We start from the raw sequence: 23,474 nt of genomic DNA on the forward strand, positions 1-23,474 counted from the left end.
CTCCAGTACCGCTCATTACAAGAACTCTCGCCAAGATCACCCTCGACAAGGCTCGGGGAATTCTCATCACTTCCTGGTGGCCTTGCCAACCCTGGTTTCCTACCGTTCTCCGTCTGCTAGACAACACCTTTCAGCGACTGCCTCTCATACCTCAACAGAATGGGGCAGTATGCCACCCAGTCCTTCATTCACTCAATATGACAGCCTGGCTCATTTGATAGGTCACACTACTCCCCCAGTACCGACAGCACTGTCGGCCCTGACACCGACCCGGTGGTGTCTGGTCACAGCTGTTCATCCTTCCTCGATACTGACAAATTCTCCTTCGGACTCAAGCGCTCCACACCCTGATATTCAGTTCATTCTCCAGTTTGCGCTAAGACTTATGACTCGTCGCTCGTATGTGGCTAAATGGAAACTTTTACATTTTTTGCTGAGATCAACCACTTTATTGCTCATTCGGCTTCTATTGAAAATGTTCTTCAATTTCTATTATCCTTACACCAGATTGGACTCAAACCTTCACCCATTAAAGTTTACATCGCCATGATCTCTCACTACTGTGGTCAGGTGGCCGGCTCATTGGTATTCTCTAATGACCTTATTCATTGATTCCTTAGAGGCTTACAGAATCTCAAGCCACCGGCCAGATCAATCGTTCCGACGTGGTGCCTCTCTGTTGTCCTTCAAGAGCTCACCAAACCTCCTTTCGAGCCCTTGGCAACTACCAACCTATGTCTCTTGTCATGGAAGACTGCCTTCCTTGTTGCTATCACATCAGCTAGAAGGGCCAGTGAACTCTGTGTTCTGCATAGACCCTCATCTCAATTTTCACAAGGAGTAGGTCGTTCTGCGTACTGATCCGGCGTTCCTTCCAAAGGTCATGTCACCCTTCCATGTCAATCAGGACATTGTATAACCAGCCTTTTTTCCTACTCCAGCTACGCCCGTGGAGTGCTCGCTACACTCCCTTGACGTTCGTCGATGCCTTGCCTTTTACAGGTCTCGTACAAAATCTTTTCGCAATACCAGAAGTCTTTTCATCAAGTATTCCGAACATGACAAGGGGTCCCCCATCGGGTCCCAAAGGCTCTCGAAGTGGATTGTTCAGACCATTGAACTGGCCTATCAACTCTCTAAACTAGACTTACGTGTCATGCCCAGAGGCCATTCCACGAGGGCTGTTGCAGCTTCCTCCGCCTTCTCCACTGGCATTCCGCTTCATGACATTTGCAGGGTGGCCACTTGGACTATCTCTTGTACATTTAGCAGACATTTCCGCCTTGATGTATGTGCCAGACAGGATTCCTCCTTTGGTCGCACAGGCCTTTCTTCTGTTCTTCAGTGACGTGACTGCCCAGCCTCCAGGTCTGGTAAGCTTGCTAATCACCCATATGTGTGATGCACAGAGGCCACGACGAAGAAAGGCAGGTTGCTCACCTGTAACTGTCGTTCTTCGAGTGGCCATCTGTGCATTCACATGACCCACCTGCTGGCCCCACTCAATGTCAGTGACTGGGTTTCTACGATACCATGTTTCACTTGGTTACAGATATGTAGGGTGTATCTTCATGTACATCAATACTTACCTTTAGTGTAATACTTTTTGCTTCCGCTTGGGGGCGAATGGTCAGTCTTCAGTAAACTGGGAAAATGGTGGGCCCTCTGCCTTCTTATACTAGTGTGGGGAGGGGTGCAGAGTTCCCGCCAAAACGGTTAAGCTTTTAAATCTTCCCAGCTGCAGGCACTGCGCAGGCGTAGCACCCATATGTGTGAATGCACAGATGGCCACTCGAAGAACGACAGTTACAAGTGAGCAACCTGCCTTTCAGCTACTTGATGCAGATGGTAAAATGACAACAGATTACAAAGAAAAGGTGGAAGTGCTCAATTCCTATTTTGGCTCAGTCTTCTTCCAAAAGAGGATGTATTACCTTCCTGATGAAGGTGAAGTACAAACTGAAGGAACACGATGGCAGCTCAAAATCGATAGACAAATGGTCAAGATTCATCTAATCAGGTTGAATGAGTTCAGATTTCCAGGCTCTGATGAACTCCATCCTAGAGTCACAAAGTTGCAAGTGGAAGAACTCCCAGACCCACTGCCTATTATCTTTGAGAAATCATGGAGGACAGGGGAACTGCCAGATGAGTGGAGAAGGGCTAATGCTGTTTCTATCTTTGAGAAAGGGAAAAATTAGAACAACAACAACCTGGAAACTACAGATCAATCAATCTGACATGGGAAAATTCTGGAGCAGTCAATCTGCAAACAACTTGAAAACAATGTAATGGTTAACAGAAGCCAACATGGATTTTTCAAGAACAAATTCTGTCAGACTAATCTGATTTCACTTTTTGATAGGGTAATCTTCCTAGTAAACCGTGGGAATGCTGTAAACATAATTTACTTTGACTTCAGCAAAGCTTTTGACTAGCAAACTAGATAAAAGTGGGGTAGATCAAACAGCTATCAGGTGGATCTATGGTTGGCTACAGAATTGGACTCAAAGAGTGCTCTTCAATGGCACCATCTCAAACTGAGGAGGGATAATGAATGGGGTACCATAGGATTCAGTCTTGGATCAGTGCTCTTCAACATATTCATTTATGATTTTGAAGAAGTACAGGGAACGCATATCAGATTTCCAGATGAAACAAAATTGGGTAGGATAGTTAATACTGTAGAAGACAGAAAGAAGATTCAAGGTATTTTTAATAGGTTGGAGCTCTGGGCTGAAAGCAAGAGAATGAAATTTAATAGGGACAAATACTAAGCTCTGCACCCAGGAAAAAGAAACCAAATGCATTGTTACAAGATGGTGGATATTTGGCTCAACAATACTACAAACAAGAAGGATCTTGGGATTGTTGTAGATCACAAACTGAATAGAAGCCAGCAATGTGATGTGGCTGCAAAAAAGGCATGTGCTGTTTTGGGCTGCATTAATAGAAGTATTGCTTCCAGGTCACATTAAGTACTAGTCTCCCTCCATTCAGCACTGGATAGACCTTTTCTGAAGTACTGTGTCCAGTTCTGGGCACCACAGTGTTTAAAAATGTAGAGAAATTGGAAAGGGTTCAGAGTAGAGCAATAAGGATGATCTAGGACTGGAAACAAAGCCCTGTGAGGAGAGATTGAAAGAATCCAGCATGTTTAGCCTGGGGGACATGGCCAATGGGGGCATGGAGCAGTTTTTTAATTGATTCTTTACCCTTATTGGCTGAGTTTCCCCTCTCTAATTGCATCATCTGATAGATGCTACTCAAATGTGAGTAAAAATGTTAATTGATTATAAATTACTGAGCCAAGGGGCCTGCAATCTCAGCCGGGAGGCTCCATTTTACTAGTAGAGATGGCCAGATGTGTGAGAAAGGAGGAGATGTAGTAGGCATGGACTCAGTCTTTTAGGCGTTCCGAAGCTGCCTACCCATACTAATACCTGAAGTCAAGCCTGGCCTTCCCCTAAGCTTATTTTCTCCCAGGGGAGAGGGATTTCTATCTTCCGTTTCTGAGAGAGAAATAAAACTTTCAGGTAGGCATTTTGAGAAATAAGCTGTCTGGGAAGAAAAAGGTTAAACAGTTCTTTTCTCTTCCCATCTTTCCCCTGTTTGATCTGAAGCCACACCACAGTGCTTTAGCTGCTAAAAGCACTTAAGGAAAGGGGATAAAGAACTGCACACATTTGTAGTTCTATACTTATAATGATCTTGCTGTAAGACCTTTTCAGGCACATGCTGCCTATGATTTGATGTTATAGAGAGGATTTTCCAGGAGGGCTTTTACCTGTGCTGTATGCCCAGTAGCTGCTAGCTAGACAGGGACAGATGAAAGCAAACACTATTGAAGGTCATAATAATTGTACATGCACATGTGCAAACTGCATAATATACTCTCAGAAAACCAAAGCTGCTGACAACCAGCTCTTTTATAGAACCATTAAGTAATGAAGTAAGAGTTCCTACTTGGTACATAGTAAAAAATTTATGTCTTCCAAATTAATGTCTCTTTGCTTGATCATGCAACAAAGGCAATGCAATCAAATATTATTTTGCCTATTGTCATGTGGTATGTGAAGCATTTAGTCATGTACCAGATTGACTTAGCTAAGGATCACTGCAAAGAAGTACAAATAATTCTGCTTATTGTGAATTGGTGGGAAAACAGTTATGATCGAAACTGAGTAACTAGGATAAAGGAGTTAAACATGGAAATGTGACCCATACAGAAAAAATGGAGATGTAAATATAATTTATATATTAAAAAAGAAAAAGGTGGGATATAAATCTAATAAATAATATTTTTACTTTGTATCAGTCAATGCATCAATCTGTGAAGTTTATGCAATTCAAGAAGGGATAATATAGTATGCTGATGCTTGTAGCATTTCACAGCCAGGAGATGTCTATCTTTCTAAGTTGTCATTTGACTTCTCTGTAGCTCTTCCTGCATCTATGATCTTCATTAATGCTTAAAGACCAATGAACAATTCTTTTAAAAAATAGCCATTCCATATGTGAAACAGTATTTCCCACTAATAATAATTAAATTATTATTATTAAATTAAAATACAAAATGTCAAAAAATCAGGATTTTAAAAGTGTGTTTGAAAAGCGTTGTTGTATTTCCTTATCTTTCTATTATGATAATTTCAAAGTATGATCATTTATTATTGGACAGTTTTCTCAAATTATCTGAGAAACAGTGTGAAATCACATTGATATTAAGCTAGAAAGACAATCCCAAACCTTCAAATTACTAATATGATTGCAAAACTTCCACCTAGTATGTAATCGCTTGGCAGAAAGTAAGCCTCATAATATTGAATATAGTATGCTTTTGTTTACCCATTCAACTAGTTTTTATTTCAATGACATGTACAGTACAAAATTGAGAAAGAGATAAGCATGGCACTAAAGCAAGGTGCGGTGTAACGTTCACATACCTGGCTCTGCCACTATGCCTCAATCCTTTTATATTTATTTATATTCTTTTTAATTTAGTGCTGATGAAAGGTGCTGGATTGACAACACTGGAGGCTGAAGCCCTCTATTTATCCACAGAACAGATACAGCATGGGCGACAGCCGTGCAAGCTTCCCCACACTGCCCCCACCAATGTGCCTCATCTCTGTCCTGGAGGGACCACCTCTAGAGGTGAGAGGATAGATTGGTCTCCATGACACATCCAGTCATGGCCTTTCTGTTGAGATTGCCAGCAAAGTTAGCAGCTCGTGGTGGCATAGCTCAGCACGTACCCAGCAGTCAGGAGGTGTGTTGTGTGTGTTCGTTGTCAAGCCTCTAGGGGCCTTCTGCTGTCTTGTGTATCTCTCTCAGAGCAGAAAAAAGCAAGGAGGCAAAGCAGCATGTCTGTCTAATATAAATGGTACGACAATGTTGTGTCCATGAGTTACCAGGAACACACAGACATGACAGTGGTGACCAAGGTGGGATTGAGTACCCGCTGAAGTACTGTAAGGAAAGAACAGTACTTTAGCTGAAGTACTATAAGTAAAGTAAGAGCCATCAGGAGATGCACTGGTAAGTGTGACTGGGATGACTGGCTTTTGTTAGGCCCACAGGCCTAGTTCTAAAGAGAAGGCCTAAACTCAGGCCTCAAGTAGGAGAGCTGGGAATGTATGCCTGGTAACCAGAGAAAAACCTCACAAATATCATATCTTTAAAATGGGATCCCAGAGAGTGTATATGGATCCCTTTGATGATACTGTAGAATAATAGGATACATATACTGAATACGTGGAGTTGTATTTGCATTCTATTTTCCCCCGTGGAAAAAGTCTGCATTGCTGAACTATATTCATCAAATAGATGAATTTTTTTCATAGCTTGACATATCCAGTGAAGCCATGCTCTAGATCTTTTGTTGAAATTCTGGTTCTGCTACAGGAACAGTTTGTACCTAAACCCCTGGAGGTTGAAGAGAGATTTTGGTTTCACAGGCTTAACCAGCAGGAAGGGGGGAAATCCTTAAGGTATACAGAGCTGCACTCCAAAGGCTGGAAGAACACTGCAGTTTTGGGAACAACTCACGAATGGTTCAGAAGGATTGGTTGGTCTGTGTGTTTGAGATGAAAATATACAGAAACACCTCCTGACATAATTTATTCTAACCTTTAGGAGGGTACAGAAATAGCTGCTTTTATGGAAGCCACCATACATTCAGAGGAATATAAAGCTATGGGCAGGAGAGAAAAGCCAATCTACCATTTAAACCATGTTCCTAGTCAAAGGAAAAACAAAGTAAAAAATGTGGTCACTGTGGTAAGGTCACAAGGCAATGGACTGCCATCTCTAAAATATAACTTGCTGGTAGGCTAGAAAAAAGGACACAAACTGTATAATTATGCCATGCAAAACAGAAGGAAAGGCACAAATGGTACCATAAAGTACATATAATAGTAGTAACAGTGACAGAGTAATGATAAGAACTTTGCTACATAAGGCATTGTTTAAGTGTCCCCATAAGAGAAAAGAAAATACTCAAGCTGGAACTAGTTGCAGGCTTGACAATATTTGTTACTCCTCAAAAACATCCTGGCACCTCTGATGGTCTCCCACAGAAAGCAGGTATTTTTGTACCTCCCTAGACAAGATCCATTGAAAACCTTGGTCAAAGGAGCTGCAGGATGTCCAGACTACTCTGGAGTGTCTCAGGTCAACATGGCAGCTGGAATACTTGGGAATGATCCTGGACTTGACCGAGAACAGTATTGACCTTACAGAGGAAAGCAAGAATGAGCCATTATGCCTGGCAGCAGTGATAGCACAGGCAGAGCTGCTGGCAGTACATAATGACAGGGTATCACAGTGTCATGCCTGGAGATGGCCTGTTAGAGATGCTTCTGCTCTTGACCTCTCCAGTGGTTCCTGCTGCCTTACAGTTCCAGATTGTGCAAAGTGCCACAAAACCTTAGAAGCACAGTTCTTTATTTGAAACTTAACTGCATACAGAACAGTCTAAAGCAAAGTGATACTCTCTTATAGATGTGGGAGAAGAAGCTGTCCATGTAGAGTTGAATCCAAATGCCCTCCCTTTCAGCAAAACTTCCTCCCTCAGGGTGGCTCCTGCTACTTGTGGGCCAGGTGGCCAGAAAACCAGGCACTTCATAATTGGTCTGCTTGCTTTCCTGTCATTGCCTGACTGGATAAAGGACTTTCCCTGCTTCTCTGCCCATTCCAGTTCTGAAAAGCTTGCCTCCCTTCCCAAGGCAAGCTTATTCTCACAGTCTGAGAAACGTTACTAAGTAACCTTGAAACTGTCAAGTCCTCAGCCCTCCTTGCTTTTCCACCTCCTCAAAATTACAGGAATCTATTTGAGCAGTACATAATGCATGAGAGACACCCCCACCCCCCGCCCGCACAAAGCAAGCAAGTACTGGTCTAGGTCAAGAGCTGAGTCCAGAAGGCAATGCAATGGTGGTTGGATCCAATCTGGTTACTGGAGGGTTGTCATCGAAACATCCCAACAGACATGATCCTTTTCAGGTTGGGATGCATAAGGAATCTCAGATAGCCCACAGAACCTGGTGAGAGAGAGAGAGGTGAAAAACAGCATCTTGCTGGAACTGCAGGCCATCAAACTAGCACTAGTAGCTTTGCAAAGAGTACTAAGGGAGTGGCATATGTTAATAAGTGCGGAGAACATTTCAGCAAAGACCTTTGTAAGCCAACAGAGCAGCACAAGTTCAGAAATCTTGCACAAGGAGGCCGTGGAAATCATGAGAAGGGGAGAGAAGGCAAGTCAAATTAGGTGGCCAATTGACTCAGTCACATGGCAATTCAAGACATGAAGTGAGCATTTCCCTACAGTCTTTCCTTTGTCCTTCAGTTCAGACAGCCTACAATACAGAGTTGCTGTTGTTCCTGACATGGGATCAGTGTCCAGAAGTGGTTGCCTACAATGCCTTAGAGAGGCCATGGCTTCAGGGCGTGCTGTATTAGTTTCTAACACTATCTTCCCTGAGAAAGCCTCTCTGGAAGATCAAGCATCTGAAAGCAAAAGTAGTTCTAATTGGCCACACTGTCCTCAGTCTCCAGATCTTGTCAACTTATTCATTGAAGGCTGTTAGAGACTTGCATCCAGGAAGGATCTGTTTTTGCAGGGTCCAGCAATGCATCTGCAACTGTGCATGTCCACTGAACAGCCTGCATGTTAAGCAGTAACGATTTAGGGACTTAGGTTGTTCCAAGGAGGTCCTTAAGACTGCTAGCCTCCCAGAGATCACCTGCTAATAAGGTATATTCTAATATTTGGAAGGATTTTCCGTCATGATATAAGAGAGCAAACAGAGATCCTGGAAAATGGCAAGTTCAGCATGTTCTGAATTTTCTGCATGCTGGCCTGCCGAAGGGCTTGAGCACTAATACTCTGAAGTTGGAGCCTTGAATAGCATTCTTGATTGCCAGAGTAGGTCTGGTACATCAGCTTACCCTGAGGTATATAAGTTTCTAAAAGGGTGACATTCCAGAAACTTATGATCCATGTTTCCATCATGGAACTTAAGTCGTATCCTTGCAGTTCGTGTGGAAACAGCCACTGAGTCCATGGAGAAGGTGACTTTAAAAATTCTTAAACTCAAAACTTTGTTTTTGGTGGCAGTGATTTCAGCCTGCAGGGCATTTGAGCAGGGCACCTCATCTTTCAAACTATTGTTTTGCATGTTGCACAAGGACAATGTGGATCTCTTCTCAGATCTGTTGTGCAATCCTAAGGTGAACTTGGTCTTTCCTAAATTCCAAGATGCAGTTTCTTCATCCTCTCCTACACATGTACATAACCAAAGAAGAATTTACAATGAACTCCTTGTTTCTCTCTCCTGGAAGTATTCCTGGAAAAAAGAGTGTCTGGGCATCTTTTTCCAAGTGACTTTGGAAGCATATACAGCTGGTATATGTTAGCTTAGGGAAATAACTTCCCAGCAGAGAAACTGCTAATTCAGGGGATCAGCCACTTTGGCAGCTTCATGAGGAAGTTCTTATTTGAAGGAAATGGGTAGAGTGGCCCTGATCACACTTTTGAAGGATGTTCTAAGGTTGATAAATACTCCTCTGCTAATGTGGCCTTTGGCAAGAGGGCACTGCCATCTTGATACGAGGTTTCTTGTTCTCATTTCTGTTACATATTCTGATAGATTAATCTGCATATCCTCCAGGGGTTCTGGGAAAAGAGGAAATCCTTTCATGAATTTCTTTTTCCTGGAAATTTTTAGCTCTTCAGTCCAGTGCATTTTTGAATGGCAAGAGGTAAATAGGGCTTCTGACTCTGCCACATATGTGGAATAGTAGCTAGAGATCACTGGGGTTGTGACCCTTCTCTACTGGCATCTTTTTGTGTTCATGCATTTACAATCACTGACTTATTCTTCCAGTAGTTGACAGGTAGTTTGTGTGTCACAGTTATTATCATTAATATTTTTTATTTGTGAGAAGTGTCTTTTGCTTTTCTAGTTCTGGTATGAAGAAAGTGATTAGCCTTTCCACTTGAGGTGACAAGCAAGAGAATGGCCTAATCTGCTTGCACTCTGGGAATCCTGGGAATCGAAATTTACAATAAAAATCAACTTTATCTCATATAATCAGATAAGCACATACATCAGAGTTTAGAGCACAGATCTGATGACAGGTATAGTCCTTCAAAGAGCTTCTACAACCTTCTGCTGCTCTTGTAAGAGCTTCTATAAGAGCTTCTTTCTGAAGCAGAGCATTTGGCTAAAACTTTCCATAATATTCTGGAGGAATACCTGGAGGAAGATTGCCTAGCAACAGTAACACACGCATTGGTTACTTCCCAGTTGGATTTCTGTAACATGCTTTACGTGGGGGTGCCCTTGAAGACATCTGGATACTTCAGATGGTGCAAAACAGGGCTGCCAGGATGCTGTCAGGGACTGGGTGTTATTCTCATATAACCCCAGTTTTCTATCAGCTCCATTGGCTTCCCATAGAAATCCGGGCTCAATTCAAGGTGCTGGTTATTACCTATAGAGCCCTAAACAGCTTGGGACCAGGATACCTAAAGAAACGCCTTTTCCCTAGTTGCCCTCCCACCCCCCAGCAGAAGCCCTCCTCTGGGAACCTTCTGTGAAAGATATTAGGAGACAGAGTACCCAGAAGAGAGCCTTCTCTGCAGTGGCTCCCCGTTTATGGAATGTGCTTCCCAGAGAGGTCCACCTGGCACCATCATTATATGTTTTCGGCACCAGGTTAAGACCTTTTTATTTAATCAATATTTTAACAAGTTTTAATATTGAATTTTATTACCTTATTTTAATTGCAGCCAGAATGGGTCATCAATTTATTTATATTATATTGTTATGTATTTTGGAATTTTATTTGTGTAAGCTGTCCTGGGGCTTTCGCAAAGGACGGCATACAAATATCTTAAATAAATAAGTATTCTATCAATAGTTGTGATATAGTACCAATCCTGTTCCTGAAAGCTTTTAAATTACCATATTTTTCGCTCTATGACACGCCTGACTATAAGACACACCTAGTTTTTAGAGGAGGAAAACAAGAAAAAAAATATTCTGAATGAAATGGGCACATAATCACAGGCACATTCCCCATCACTACCCCATGGGCTGCACATCTGACAGACTTACTACACACACATACTCGCTCTATGAGACGCACAGACATTTCCCCTTACTTTTTGGGGGGGGGGAGTGCCTCTTACAGAGCAAAAAATACGGTACATACATATACATGCATAAATTAGCTGCAGCCTTTATCAGTTTATAGGAATGCTAAACACACTGTCCATTTCTATACTCTGCTGTTACTATTGAGTTCATACTTCATTCACCTGGCATGTTTGCTATGTGAATATAATAAAGCATGAAGGGGGGACTAGTGTCTTTAACGTATATTCAGTCGGTGGATCTTTGCCAAAGAATCATTAGCCATCATGTCTTCTGATTATGTCTATATTTCTTGACTTGAAATCAGAATGTGAAAGCCTCACAAGTAAACATACTTGAACACTTTGGAAACTATATTTAGATGTGTTTGGTGCACATTGAAGACTGCTCCCTACTGTGTACTCACAGTGGGAGCTGTCGGGTCATTCTTGCTATTCTATTCAGACATCTCTTTTTTTCTACCTGAACAGCAAGTCACATCTGTTTAATCAGCACATGTTTAATCAGTAGTAGCATTTAAACACTGGACTCTGTATGCAAAATAAGCACACAGAAGTTGCCAGCAAAGCTGAATGAATCTGTTCATGTTTCGAGTAACAGCAAATTAATTTGAAATATCAGAGATACCAATATTTTCAACATTCTGTGTGTTTACTGTGAAGTTAGTCCCATTTTGTTCAGTAATGCATACTTCCGAAGAATTAGTGGTGTACTGGATTTTAGTCTTAGTAGTTACAGCATAGTAGTAGTTTTAGTTATAGTAGCATTTATAAGGTTCCACAAGACTACAGTGTTGTTTTTAATGCAACAGAAACATATTATGCATCTAGAAGCAGGAATTTTTAAGACTTCACATAGATTGGGGGAGCTGAGATTTGAACTGGAGACTTCTTGCTAATGTCTTTAATTACTATGCATTCCAAAGTCTCACGTGCATGCAGAAGTTAGAGAAAGTAGATCTTCATACTGTTTGTTTCCCTATCTCCATAGTACTTAAATATGTATATTGTGTACTGAAAAAAGATGATTACAGATTATAAATGTCCCTGGTGGAAACCATGTAGCTTTACAAATGAAGCCAGTGGTAATGCCACAACCGATACCATTCTTGTGAAAATTTTAGTTTTATTGTTTGGCAAGGCTTTATGGGAGGACTATGTTTACCATTTAGGTCTCTCATAATGCCATTCTACAAAGGAAAATCTAATAGGTTTTAGCCAGCTGTGCCCTTCCATTCACGGCAAGTTCTTTGATCCAGCAGAGGTTTCTGTGAACTAAGGGAAGGGAGGCCATGTGTGCTAATTTTCTCTTTCCTGTACAGCTTCCTGGGCAACCCTAAATCCTCTGGAGAGGACTGCAAAGCCCTCCAGAACTGTAAGAGATGACATCAAGGGCTGCAGGACAAAAGACAAATCTGGGGAAATCACTTCCCACCCATTCTATTCAAGAAAGCTTCCACTGGATCAAATAAACAGAAGAGCACCACTGGATACGATCCATGGTGACATATTAGTCCTTTCTTTTTAGTGTACTGTGGCTAGGGAGGAATAGACACACAATTCGTAAATTTAGTTGAGAGACAAAATAGTTCTGTTTGCCACATTGTGAGCAATAAATAGGAGAGGGATTTTTTTCAAGTCCTGTTTGTGATCTTTCTAGGGAATCTGAATGACTAGAGGTAGAAATAAACTGATGGACCTCTTGTGGAGCTCTTATGTTCATTCTCACATCAACAAGACATAGCATTCTACAGTTGTACCATCTCATAATGATAAGCCTATATAATAACTTAAGATTTCCTGTTTTTATTATGTTGTCATTGTTATTACATTGCGTGTATATATATCTCACATTTTGTTCTCTTGCTCAGAAGGACTTTAAAAGTTCTCCACTCCATTTTAACCTCATAACAACAACCCTTGAGCAGTAGATTAGAGTGAGAATTGATTGGTCCAAAATCATGTGTGAGCTTTACGGCCAAGTGGGAACTAGAACCTGGATCTCCCAGGTCCTCAGACTAACCTTTTACCACCATATTACTCTGGCTTTCAAGTTTTTAGATATTCTGATGATTATTGCATTAAGTATAAGGGGATGAGGATTCAAGAATTATAAACCAAGCAAGTTTTACAGATTTAGATACCACCATATACTGTATTTGGCCAACCATGACATAACAACACCGTCTGGTATAGGCACATTCTCAGTGCTGTTTAACCGTTTTCAAACATCAGCAGCTACAGATTTCTTTTACTCCACTTGTAGTCAGCAAGGATCACAACATTTCAGTGCATTCAGAACATTCAAAATATCTCATGCTAATTCTTAATTCAACAAAGCTACAGAAAAAATATCTGCTCTGTACACACTTCTATCTGCAGAATTGTAAATTCTGGAAAAAAAATCTGGACTAGACTAGACAAAAATTTACAGGCCAAATAATACTTCCTATTTTTCTTGTAGGAAGAATCTCAAAAACTGGAAGATGAATAAAACTAATCTAATTAAAACCAGCAAACTGATTCCACTTCATATGGTGGCTTCAGATACAGCTAAATAAATAAAGGGCTCAGAAAGAAACATTTACTTTATCCAAAAAATCATGCCAGGTCCTGACTACACCCCATCCCAAAGCCCTAGGAACCATCCTAATATATCTAAATACAGTGGCATTAAAAATCCTGCCAAGATTTGCCCTTTCCAGATGCATATTTCATGATGAATACTTAGTTGGAATGTCTAGTCATCTTTCCCTACCTATCTTATCTGTTGCAAGAATATCCTATCCTCACACTCAAACCCAGTATTTTTTTCCCAGTGGAAAACTATCCCCCTGCTAATGAACCCATTGCAACAGTAAGAGCTATGTAGAATGTGGCTGAGCAAGAGGGTCACAGGCATTTACTGAATAGTGCCTGTGATATGACAGATGAGACACACAACTCTCCTAATTTCTTATGCTTGTACCATTTTGTGACCCTTATTTACTGTGTTAAAAGCTGAGCACTCAAATGTCAAACCTGAGCATTTAAATTTGGGAATGTCGCTGTTTTGCAGTATGTTACTTTAAGCACATTACCTGAAATAGACAGTTTAGATATACACATATATATTGCAGGAAGAAATACCAGGCACTCAAATAGTGATTATTCAGCATGACATATGCCAGGGTGGCCAGACTTGCTCAGTGGAAGAGCCACAAATGGTAAATGTCAGATGCTTAAGAGTTGCAAGTGAGCACCTGTGGGCGGCAAGCGACAAGCAGGGGCCTGTGGGCAACAAGTGGGTACCCAGGAGCAGCAAGTGAGCACCTGTGGGCAGTGAGCAGCAAGGGGCACCCATGGGCACCCACAGGCACCCACAGGCAGTGAGCTGCAAGCTGCAAAGTTGGAAGCATGTGGCTCCCAAGCCTCATTTTGACTACCTCTAACATAGGCACTTGTGAAAGTATCCATAAACAACTAAAACAACAAGTAACTCCATCCTTATCTGCAGATAGATAAACACATAAATTTAAAAAGGTGTGGACATTCTTAATAATATTTATAAAGCTTGTCTGAATAGTTAGAATTCACAAAGTTACAAAGAAGTGATATATTTTGTTCATTTGTTTTAATGAGCTTCTGACAAATACTGCCCTCTGTTGAAAACTTACAGTCACAGAATGAATACACAGAAAGCAAACCTTTTTTTAAAAATCCAACAACAATCATGATGTCAAAAGCAGCACCAGTATTGTTTATGGATTGTGCCAACGCCATAGTCACCTTGAGCCATGTGCTTTCCGAAATGTATGATACACAATAGCTATATCTGTATTCCTAAAATAATATGAGGAATACATAATGAAGTGGAGAAATGTGCTTTGTGCCATAATACAATTTCTGGTACTCCTAAAAGATCAGTATTTTATATTTTGTCATGCAGATATAGGACAATCTATGGTGTGTATGTGAGTAAAAGAGCCAGCCTAAAATATTAATGTTTATTTAAATGAATATTGTGAATGACAAGGTGATCAGACAATTTGTGTTTTGTGTTGTGGTGAAAATGTACTAGGAATGAGGAAGCAACGTGTAGTCACACAATGGAGTTTATGTATTTTTGAGCTTCATAACATGGGAGAAATTGCAGTGAGTGTGGGGCTTTCACCTGCACTGCTAACCATATTCCTTTACCTTATGCTAAAACTCAACCTATAACCTGCATGCTGTGCTTCTGTTAATGTAAGAACCATAGCAATCAGAAATAACATGTTGGTGGTTCAGATATTATTTATGTGGTCATGGAAAGTTTGCCAAGGGGAGCATGTCAACCCCAATAGCAGGCATGGCTGTACAATATGTTGTTTGTACCTGTCTGTGAAGAACATGTTTGTGGCAGAGATCAGTCACAAGTTGAAACATGTATCAGCAGCTTCAAAATGTGCATCGGGTTCTGCATATTAATACATTCAGCAGGGACAGTGATTTACAGTGATGTTCTAATTCTTGGGACAATCTTTAGACAGTTGTAGACTCCAGTAAGTACCTTGATGTGTGGAACTTCCCCTACAATTATACTGGACTGGTAAATTATGTAATGTCCCAAACATCATGTATCAAAATAGAAAATACGTGTCAATAGATATATTGATAAATACTATGTTATCACATTATTAGATAGGCTTGTTGGGGAAGTCAAGCTCTAAACTAGCCTTCTTCAACCAGGTACCTTCCAAATATTTAGAACTACAACTTGGAAGTTGTAGTTCAGCATTGCCAATGGTTAGGGATGATGGGGACCATGGTCCAGAACATCTGAAGGATAACAGGTTGGGGAAGGTTAGTTTTGGGCACAGTCATAAGGCTTTATGACATTGACTGGGGAGTCATAGTATTATTCAGTCTCCTGGCTGGGATCTTGGAGGCAGGGCTCCAAGGACCAAGCCCTCACTCCCCTCACAGCCAATGCAGAAAACAGCTGTGCCTGATGCCTCCAACCATGGCTGCAAATGTGCCTCAGAGGGGTGAAAAGGGAGCATAATAGGGAGAGGCAAGTGAGAAGACTGGGGCTGAGGATTTATGCCAATTCCCATCAGCATCCCAGCCCCTTCCGTTCTTGTTGCTTTATGTAGACAGCTCAAACAACCATCTAGCTAAAAATCAGGGTGCAAGGTACAACAGAGGATGCTGCTACCTCACCTCATTCAGGTCATAGAATACATGTAAGCCTTGAGGTTAGGAAGCTTATGTACAATGACAGCAGGGGAAAAATAGGATTATGCCTTTAATGCTTAGTTATTATACAGTATATAGAAACTGTACAAGCTGTACAAACACCTCCATACTTCTTTATTAACTAAAAGGAGTCACATGGATTTTAGTTAATAAAGAAGTATGGAGGTGTTCATACTTGCTTGAGCTTATACAGGTTCATACCTTATTTTATTGCATGAAGCAGATAAAACTATGGTAAAGCTTGAAAAAGTTATGATCCTTTCCTATGCTGTCAGACACATAAGCGCACTATTGTGCCCCTTCATGTGCTGCTCATCTTCCCAATTTGGATAGGAAGCAACATGCAAGGGAATGCCCACTTTTATCTCAGATCAGTAATCTACGATAGCAGGCATTCCTCTCTCAGCTTGCCCTGGAGGAACAGGCCTGGGGAAATGCTGTAGTCACAGTCTCCAATCCCTTGTGCACTATACACACAGTAATTTAGCAAATAAGGAATATTGTAGTGGTTGTCTTTCCACTGTACATGGTAGATATACCAGATGCAATTTTATTTTGGTAGGAACAAGCTTGCAGAATATATTTGTTAACTTGCTAAGCTGTGTGCTTTCGGCCCTGCAGTTCGTCTGTGGTGTTTTTGTTATGGGCTGATCACTAGAGCAATGAATCTTATAAACCATTATAATTAAGTTCATTACCATCTTACACTCGAATTGTATAAATCATTCAAACCTGCAATTCAAGCATCTCAGAGAGACTAGGTTACTGGGCTAAAGAGAATCTCTGTTGTATTTTGTCATTTGTACGTGATCGTTCTCACTTGTTTACAGGCTCTCCCTCTCTACCAGATAAGTACCGTCATACTCGGGAGCTGATGATGCTACTACCAACACACCGGGATCGACCTAGCAGTGCTTTGTATCCTGCAACTATCATGGAAAATGGACAGGTAAGAAACTGAGTAAATGTTTTATGTACACATGCTCTAACTTTGGGTTAGCATATGAAACAATTTTCTGGACAGAAAAATAAATATTTTGGAATTAGGGACTAATGTGAAGGAGGAACTTGAAGTTGATTTTACCTAAGGAGGCAGTTTCTGTTCCCAGTCTGCTCCTGCTCTAAGCAAAGGATAAGTTCAGTACTCTTAATTTATCAGGCAGTTGTTGTTGTTGTTAGTCGCAAAGTCATGTCCAACCCATTGCAACCCCATGGACAACACTCTTCCAGGCCTTCCTGTCCTCCACCATGCCCCAGAGTCCGCCTAAGCTCACACCAACTGCCTCAGTGACTCCATCTAGCCACCTCATCCTCTGCCGTTCCCTTCTTCTTTTGCCATCTATTGTTCCCAGCATTAGGCTCTTCTCCAGGGAGTCCTTCCTTCTCATTAGGTGGCCAAAGTATTTGAGTTTCATCTTCAGTATCTGACCTTCTAAAGAGCAGTCAGGGTTGATCTCCTCTAAGACTGACCAGTTTGATTGCCTTGTGGTCCAAGGGACTTGCAGGAGTCTCCTCCAGCACCACAATTCAAAGGCCTCAATCCTTTGGCGCTCAGCCTTCCGTATGGTCCAGCTTTCACAGCCATACATTGCAACTGGGAAAACCATAGCCTTGACTATATGCACTTTTGTTGGCAGGGTGATGTCTCTGCTTTTTAGTATGCTGTCTAGATTTGCCATAGCTTTCCTCCCCAGGAGCAAGCGTCTTTTAATTTCTTGGCTGCAGTCCCCATCTGTGGTGATCTTGGAGCCCAGGAAAATAAAATCTGTCACTACCTCCATTTCTTCCCCATCTATTTGCCAGGAAGTGAGAGGACCGGATGCCATGATCTTAGTTTTCTTAATGTTGAATTGCAAGCCAACTTTTGCACTCTCCTCCACAACCCGCATCAAGAGGCTCTTTAGTTCCTCTTCACTTTCTGCCATGAGAGTGGTATCATCTGCATATCTGAGGTTGTTGATATTTCTCCCAGCAATGTGAATTCCAACTGGTGATTCATCTAGCCCCACCTTTCTCATGATATGCTCTGCATATAAGTTAAATAGACAGGGCGATAGTATACAGCCTTGCTGAACTCCTTTCTCAATTTTGAACCAATCAGTGGTTCCGTGTCCAGTTCTTACTGTTGCTTCTTGACCCGCATATAGGTTTCTCAAGAGACAAATAAGATGGTCTGGTACTCCCATCTCTTTAAGAACTTGCCACAATTTGTTGTGATCCACACAATCAAAGGCTTTAGCGTAGTCAATGAAGCAGAAGTAGTTGTTTTTCTGGAACTCCCTAGCTTTCTCTATGATCCAGCGTATGTTGGCAATTTGATCTCTAGTTCCTCTCCCTCTTCGAAATCCTGCCTTTACTTCTGGTAGTTCACGGTCCATATACTGCTGGAGCCTAGCTTGTAGGATTTTGAGCATAACTTTGCTAGCATGTGAAATGAGTGCAATGGTGCGGTAGTTTGAACATTCTTTGGCATTGCCCTTCTTTGGGATGGGAATGTAAACTGACCTTTTCCAATCCTGTGGCCACTGTTGAGTTTTCCAAATTTGCTGGCATATTGAGTGTAGCACTTTTACTGCATCGTCTTTTAGGATTTTGAATAGTTCAGCTGGAATACTGTTGCCTCCACTAGGTTTGTTGTTGCTCAGACTTCCTAAGGCTCATTTGACTTCACATTCCAGGATGTCTGGTTCGAGGTCAGTGACCACCCCATCATGGTTATCAGGGATGTTAAGTTCTTTCTTGTATAGTTCTTCTGTGTAATCTTGCCACCTCTTCTTAATCTCTTCTGCCTCTGTTAGGTCCCTGCCATTTTGGTCCTTTATCATGCCCATCTTTGCATGAAACGTTCCCTTCATATCTCCAATTTTCTTGAAGAGATCTCTGGTCCTCCCTATTCCATTGTTTTCTTTTATTTCTTTGCACTGTTCATTTAAGAAGGCATTCTTATCTCTTCTAGCTATTCTCTGGAATTCTGCATTCAATTGTGTGTATCTTTCACTTCCCTTCTTTCCTCAGCTATTTGTAAAGCTTCCTGGGACAGCCATTTTGCTTTCTTGCATTTCTTTTTCTTTGGGATGGTTTTAGTTGCTACCTCTTGTACATTGTTGCGAACCTCCGCCCATAGTTCTTCAGGCACTCTGTCTATCAGATCTAATTCCTTAAATCTATTTGTCATCTCTACTGTATATTCATCAGGGATATGATTTAGGTCATACCTGAGTGGCCTAGTGCTTTTCCCTACTTTCTTCAACTTAAGCCTAAATTTTGCAACCAGAAGCTCATGATCTGAGTCACAGTCAGCTCCTGGTCTAGTTTTTACAGACTGTATAGAGCTTCTCCATCTTTGGCTACAGAACACATAGTCAATCGGATTTCTGTGTTGACCGTCTGGTGATGTCCATGTGTAGAGTCGTCTCTTGGGTTGTTGGAAAAGAGTGTTTGCTATGACCATCGTATTCTCTTGACAAAATTCTACCAGCCTGTGCCCTGCTTTATTTTGTACTCCAAGGCCAAACTTGCCTGTTACTCCAGTTATCTTTTGGCTTCCTACTTTAACATTCCAATTCCCCATGATGATAAGGACATCATTTTTGGGTGTTAATTCTAGAAGGTGTTGTAGGCCTTCATAGAACCGGTCAACTTCAGCCTCTTCAGCACCAGTGGTTGGGGCATAGACTTGGACTATTGTGATGTTGAATGGTTTGCCTTGGATTTGAACTGAGATCATTCTGTCATTTTGGAGATTGTATCCCAGTACTGCTTTTCCTACTCTTTTATTGACTATGAAGGCTACTCCATTTCTTCTGAGGGATTCTTGCCCGCAGTAGAATACCTGATGGTCACCTGAATTAAATTCACCCATTCCTGTCCATTTTAGTTCACTTATTCCTAAGATGTCGATGTTCAGTCTTCTCATCTCTTGTCTGATCACATCCAGCTTGCCTTGATTCATGGATCTTACATTCCAGGTTCTAATGGAGTTTAGATCTTTACAGCATCAGACTTTCCTTTCACCACCAGATACATCAGCAACTGAGTGTCCTTTCGGCTTTGACCCAGTCGCTTCATTCTTTCTGGCGCTACTAGTACTAGCCCTCTGCTCTTCCCCAGTAGCATATTGGACACCTTCCAACCTGAGGGGCTCATCTTCCAGCGTCATATCATTTTGCCTTTTGGTACTGTCCATGGGGTTTTCACGGCAAAGATATGGGAGTGGGTTGCCATTTCCTGCTCCAGTGGATCAGGTTTTGTCAGAGCTCTCTGCTATGACCTGTCTGTCTTGGGTGGCCCTGCATGGCATCGCTCATAGCTTCATTGAGCTACGCAAGCCCCTTCGCCACGACAAGGCAGTGATCCATGAAGGAGTATCAGGCAGTACTTTATATTTTAACTCAAGTGTCTAGCATGACTTCCCTTCTTAGATGGATTGGGGTAGGAGTAAAGAAAAGAACATGGAGTTTGTACAAGCAGGTTATGCTGCTGAGTGAGACAAATATTGCTTCCCTGCTGAGAACCCATGCTAGAGAGCAGCTCCTACTCCTCTCTCCCCAACATGGAATGTTTGTAGTTTTCCTTGCTCCTCCTCGCCACAATTAATGTTGCTTCTTCTCTTACTTATCTTTAACAAGGTGATAAGCTACTCTCTCTTCCTTTATTCAGCATCTTATTATACCCAGACATAAAAGCTTGAGAACAGAGACCAGCTTTGCAAGGTTAATTGAATGTCAAAAAGCAGATAACTAGTGAATGTTGATGGGGGATGCAAATTGCATAGTTAAATGTTTGTGAGAGAAAAGCCAGAATTTTATAAAGAAACATATGGCATTGCCTTGTCTCATATATAGTTCAGAAATCACACATAGAGTTAGATGATGATTTAAGCATTAAATGTTCCACTAGCATGCAAGCAAAACACGGATCTCACTTACAGGCTGTTAATTTTATTACTGTTTGTTAGGTTTTGATGTGCTAAACGAGCCGTTCCCATCCTGGTGCTTCCAGCTTCCATAATGTCCCAGCCATCATGGTTGATGGTCAGGGATGATAGACACCAACTTGGAGAAGTCAGCTTAAATGAATAAAATGCTTACATCTCCCCAAAAAAACTTACACTACAACTACAAAATAAGCTGATTGATAGTAGTATCTTGGCATTTGTGTGCATGAGATCTTCCAGAAAAGAAACTCAAGCAGTAATACTAAGGTTCAGCATTTTTTCCTTCTCAATGTGCTGCCTTCCTCTTCCTTAGCACCCAAATTTCCAGAGAGCCTTGTTCCAGCAAGTGATTGGACAGTGCAAACCATGCAGTGATCCAAATCTGTCTGTTGCTGAAAAAGGTACTGTTTGCATGATTTTCTATTACTTTGTTTCTGGCAGTTTAATCAGATATTGCTTTGTGCTGCAGTAGTTTGAAATTAAGAATATATCATTTTTTGTTTATGTAAAACAGTCTTATTACTATTCTCTTAAGATAGGTTCATATGTGACTGAACGCCCAGAAAATGTTCATATAAAACCAAGCATGCATCTCAGAATTCCGAAATGCAAGCGCAACTGTTTGTCAGGAGCATGTCAGAAAGAGCAGCTGCTCAGTCCATACACTCTCGGCAGAATAGACACATAACTAAGGAAATTATCTCAGTTATGAAGCAGTCTTACTACCTAACTTTCTGGTTTTCATGTGTATGCTGTACTAGATTGGATCACAAGATTGTCCAGACTAAAGAAAATTAATGAACTTTATGTACCATAAGATCCAAGTGCTGAATACAGTAATGATATGAATGTCAATTTCAATCCTTTTAGGAGGGGATTTATGTTGATTGACAGCATGTCATTATAGTAGCTGTTCTATGAAAGAGAGGCATTAAATCCACTGGCTGAATCAACCAAGAAAGTGGCAAGAATCACTCAGATTGAATTCACATGCCATTAAATGCAGGCTATAAATAGTAGGGGACCCTATCTGTGGTCAGTTGTTTTTATTCCCCAGCAAGACTGACCCAGTTGGAGTCAGTCTTGATGCAAAGTATGTACATCTACTACTACTAAAGACATCAGTGCCTACTTACATTCTTCATAAAACATACTTCAAGTGAGTCCTAACTGAGATCCTAGCTTCTCCTTCCTTCTTGGGCCAGTTACATATGTGACTATAGCACTGTACCCCTTGCCAAGATTGTTGACCTTAGTGACACATTTCATTGCAATATGAACAACAGTGTAGCAGCATGCCTTTCAATCTAGAAGGATCTTCAAGGCAGCTTACATAAAATAATGCAATCTAATAAAGGCTAGATTATTTCTGCCACTTTTAGCATAACTGCATTGCTCTTGAGCAGTACAGTTTCACAGCCATCATGTGCTCTCACAATATAGCTGCTTTTGAGGGGGCTCATCTAGTCATAATCAGCAAAGACATTCTGGTTAGGAGCTGTCTTTCTCCATATGGAATTTCAGCATGTGCCATTTTTCATCCTATTTGCCTTCCTGTCATATCATCATGTTCATTTAAATTATATCATGTTCTTTAGCTACCTGTAGGCTATAAAAAAACAGTGCCACCATTTGGCCTGGGTAATTACAGCCTTTTACTGAGCTTTGTTTCAGGACTTTATTCGAAAGATTTATATCTTGCCTGCCTATCAAATTAAATTCTGGGCAGCTTATATAATTCATACAAAGATGCTATAAAATAATTCAATCTTATTGAAAATACCTGAGAAATATTATTCTCAGCAGTATTATTTACATACTTGTGCAACTCCAAACCTAGCAACTCCCCCCCACCACCACCCTTTTAAGTGCCAAATACATTTGTGCATACACTTCCACAGAAAAAAGGAGTGGGAGTGAGGGCGGGGAGTTGCAAACCAGTGATGGCTGCTTCATTGTGCTGGTTGGGCACTTTGGAGGGACTGTCATTCAGTGTCACTTTGGATATTACAAAAAGTGATCTCAGCTAAAAAGATGGGGAAGCCATGGCAATTGCAAAATGTTAACATTCCAGTTGGGAGGGCAGGAATCCCAGGTGGCAGCGGTGGAAAGGAGTGCTTTCCTACAGCTTCGGCTGATCCACCAGCTGCGCCCTTACCTGGACAAGCACTGCCTAGCAACGGTGATTCATGCTGTGGTAAACCGGGAGGATTACTGTAATGCGCTCTACATGGGGCTGCCCTTGAAAACGGTCCGGATACTTCAGCTGGTACAGAGCAGAGCTGCCAGGTTGCTGACGGAGACGGTCATTATTCTCATACCAGCTACACTGGCTTCCAGTTGAAGTCCAGGCCCAATTCAAGGTGCTGGTTTTAACCTATAAAGCCCTGAACAGCTTGGGACCAGGATACCTGAAGGAGCGCCTCTTCCCTTACATGCCCTCATGCCCCTTAAGATCTATGGGAGAGGCTTTGCTCCGGGAGCCCTCTTTAAAGGAGATAAAAAGAACAACTACCCAGAGCAGGGCCTTCTCTGCGGTGGCGCCCAGATTATGGAATGCACTCCCTGGAGAGGTGCACCTGGAGCCAAGTTTATATTCTTTTCGGTGCCAGGTTAAAACCTTTTTATTTAATTGATATTTTAAAAATTGATATT

The 23,474-nt window shown here is 41.5% G+C and overlaps 1 protein-coding gene across 1 annotated transcript in view; it reads left to right on the forward strand.

Annotated features, from left to right (window-relative positions):
• DOCK3 (dedicator of cytokinesis 3) overlaps positions 1 to 23,474 on the forward strand; it is a 283,802-nt gene that overhangs the window by 253,517 nt on the left and 6,811 nt on the right. The window contains exons 50-52 of the mRNA XM_044451471.1: positions 5,005 to 5,157; positions 16,714 to 16,832; positions 21,133 to 21,220. Coding sequence (XP_044307406.1) covers positions 5,005 to 5,157; positions 16,714 to 16,832; positions 21,133 to 21,220 — 360 coding nt within the window. The remainder of the gene's footprint in view (positions 1 to 5,004; positions 5,158 to 16,713; positions 16,833 to 21,132; positions 21,221 to 23,474) is intronic.

The sequence above is a fragment of the Varanus komodoensis genome, unplaced genomic scaffold (assembly GCF_004798865.1).
Source record: "Varanus komodoensis strain SLA01 unplaced genomic scaffold, ASM479886v1 scaffold6_2, whole genome shotgun sequence".
NCBI classification, from domain to species: domain Eukaryota; kingdom Metazoa; phylum Chordata; class Lepidosauria; order Squamata; family Varanidae; genus Varanus; species Varanus komodoensis.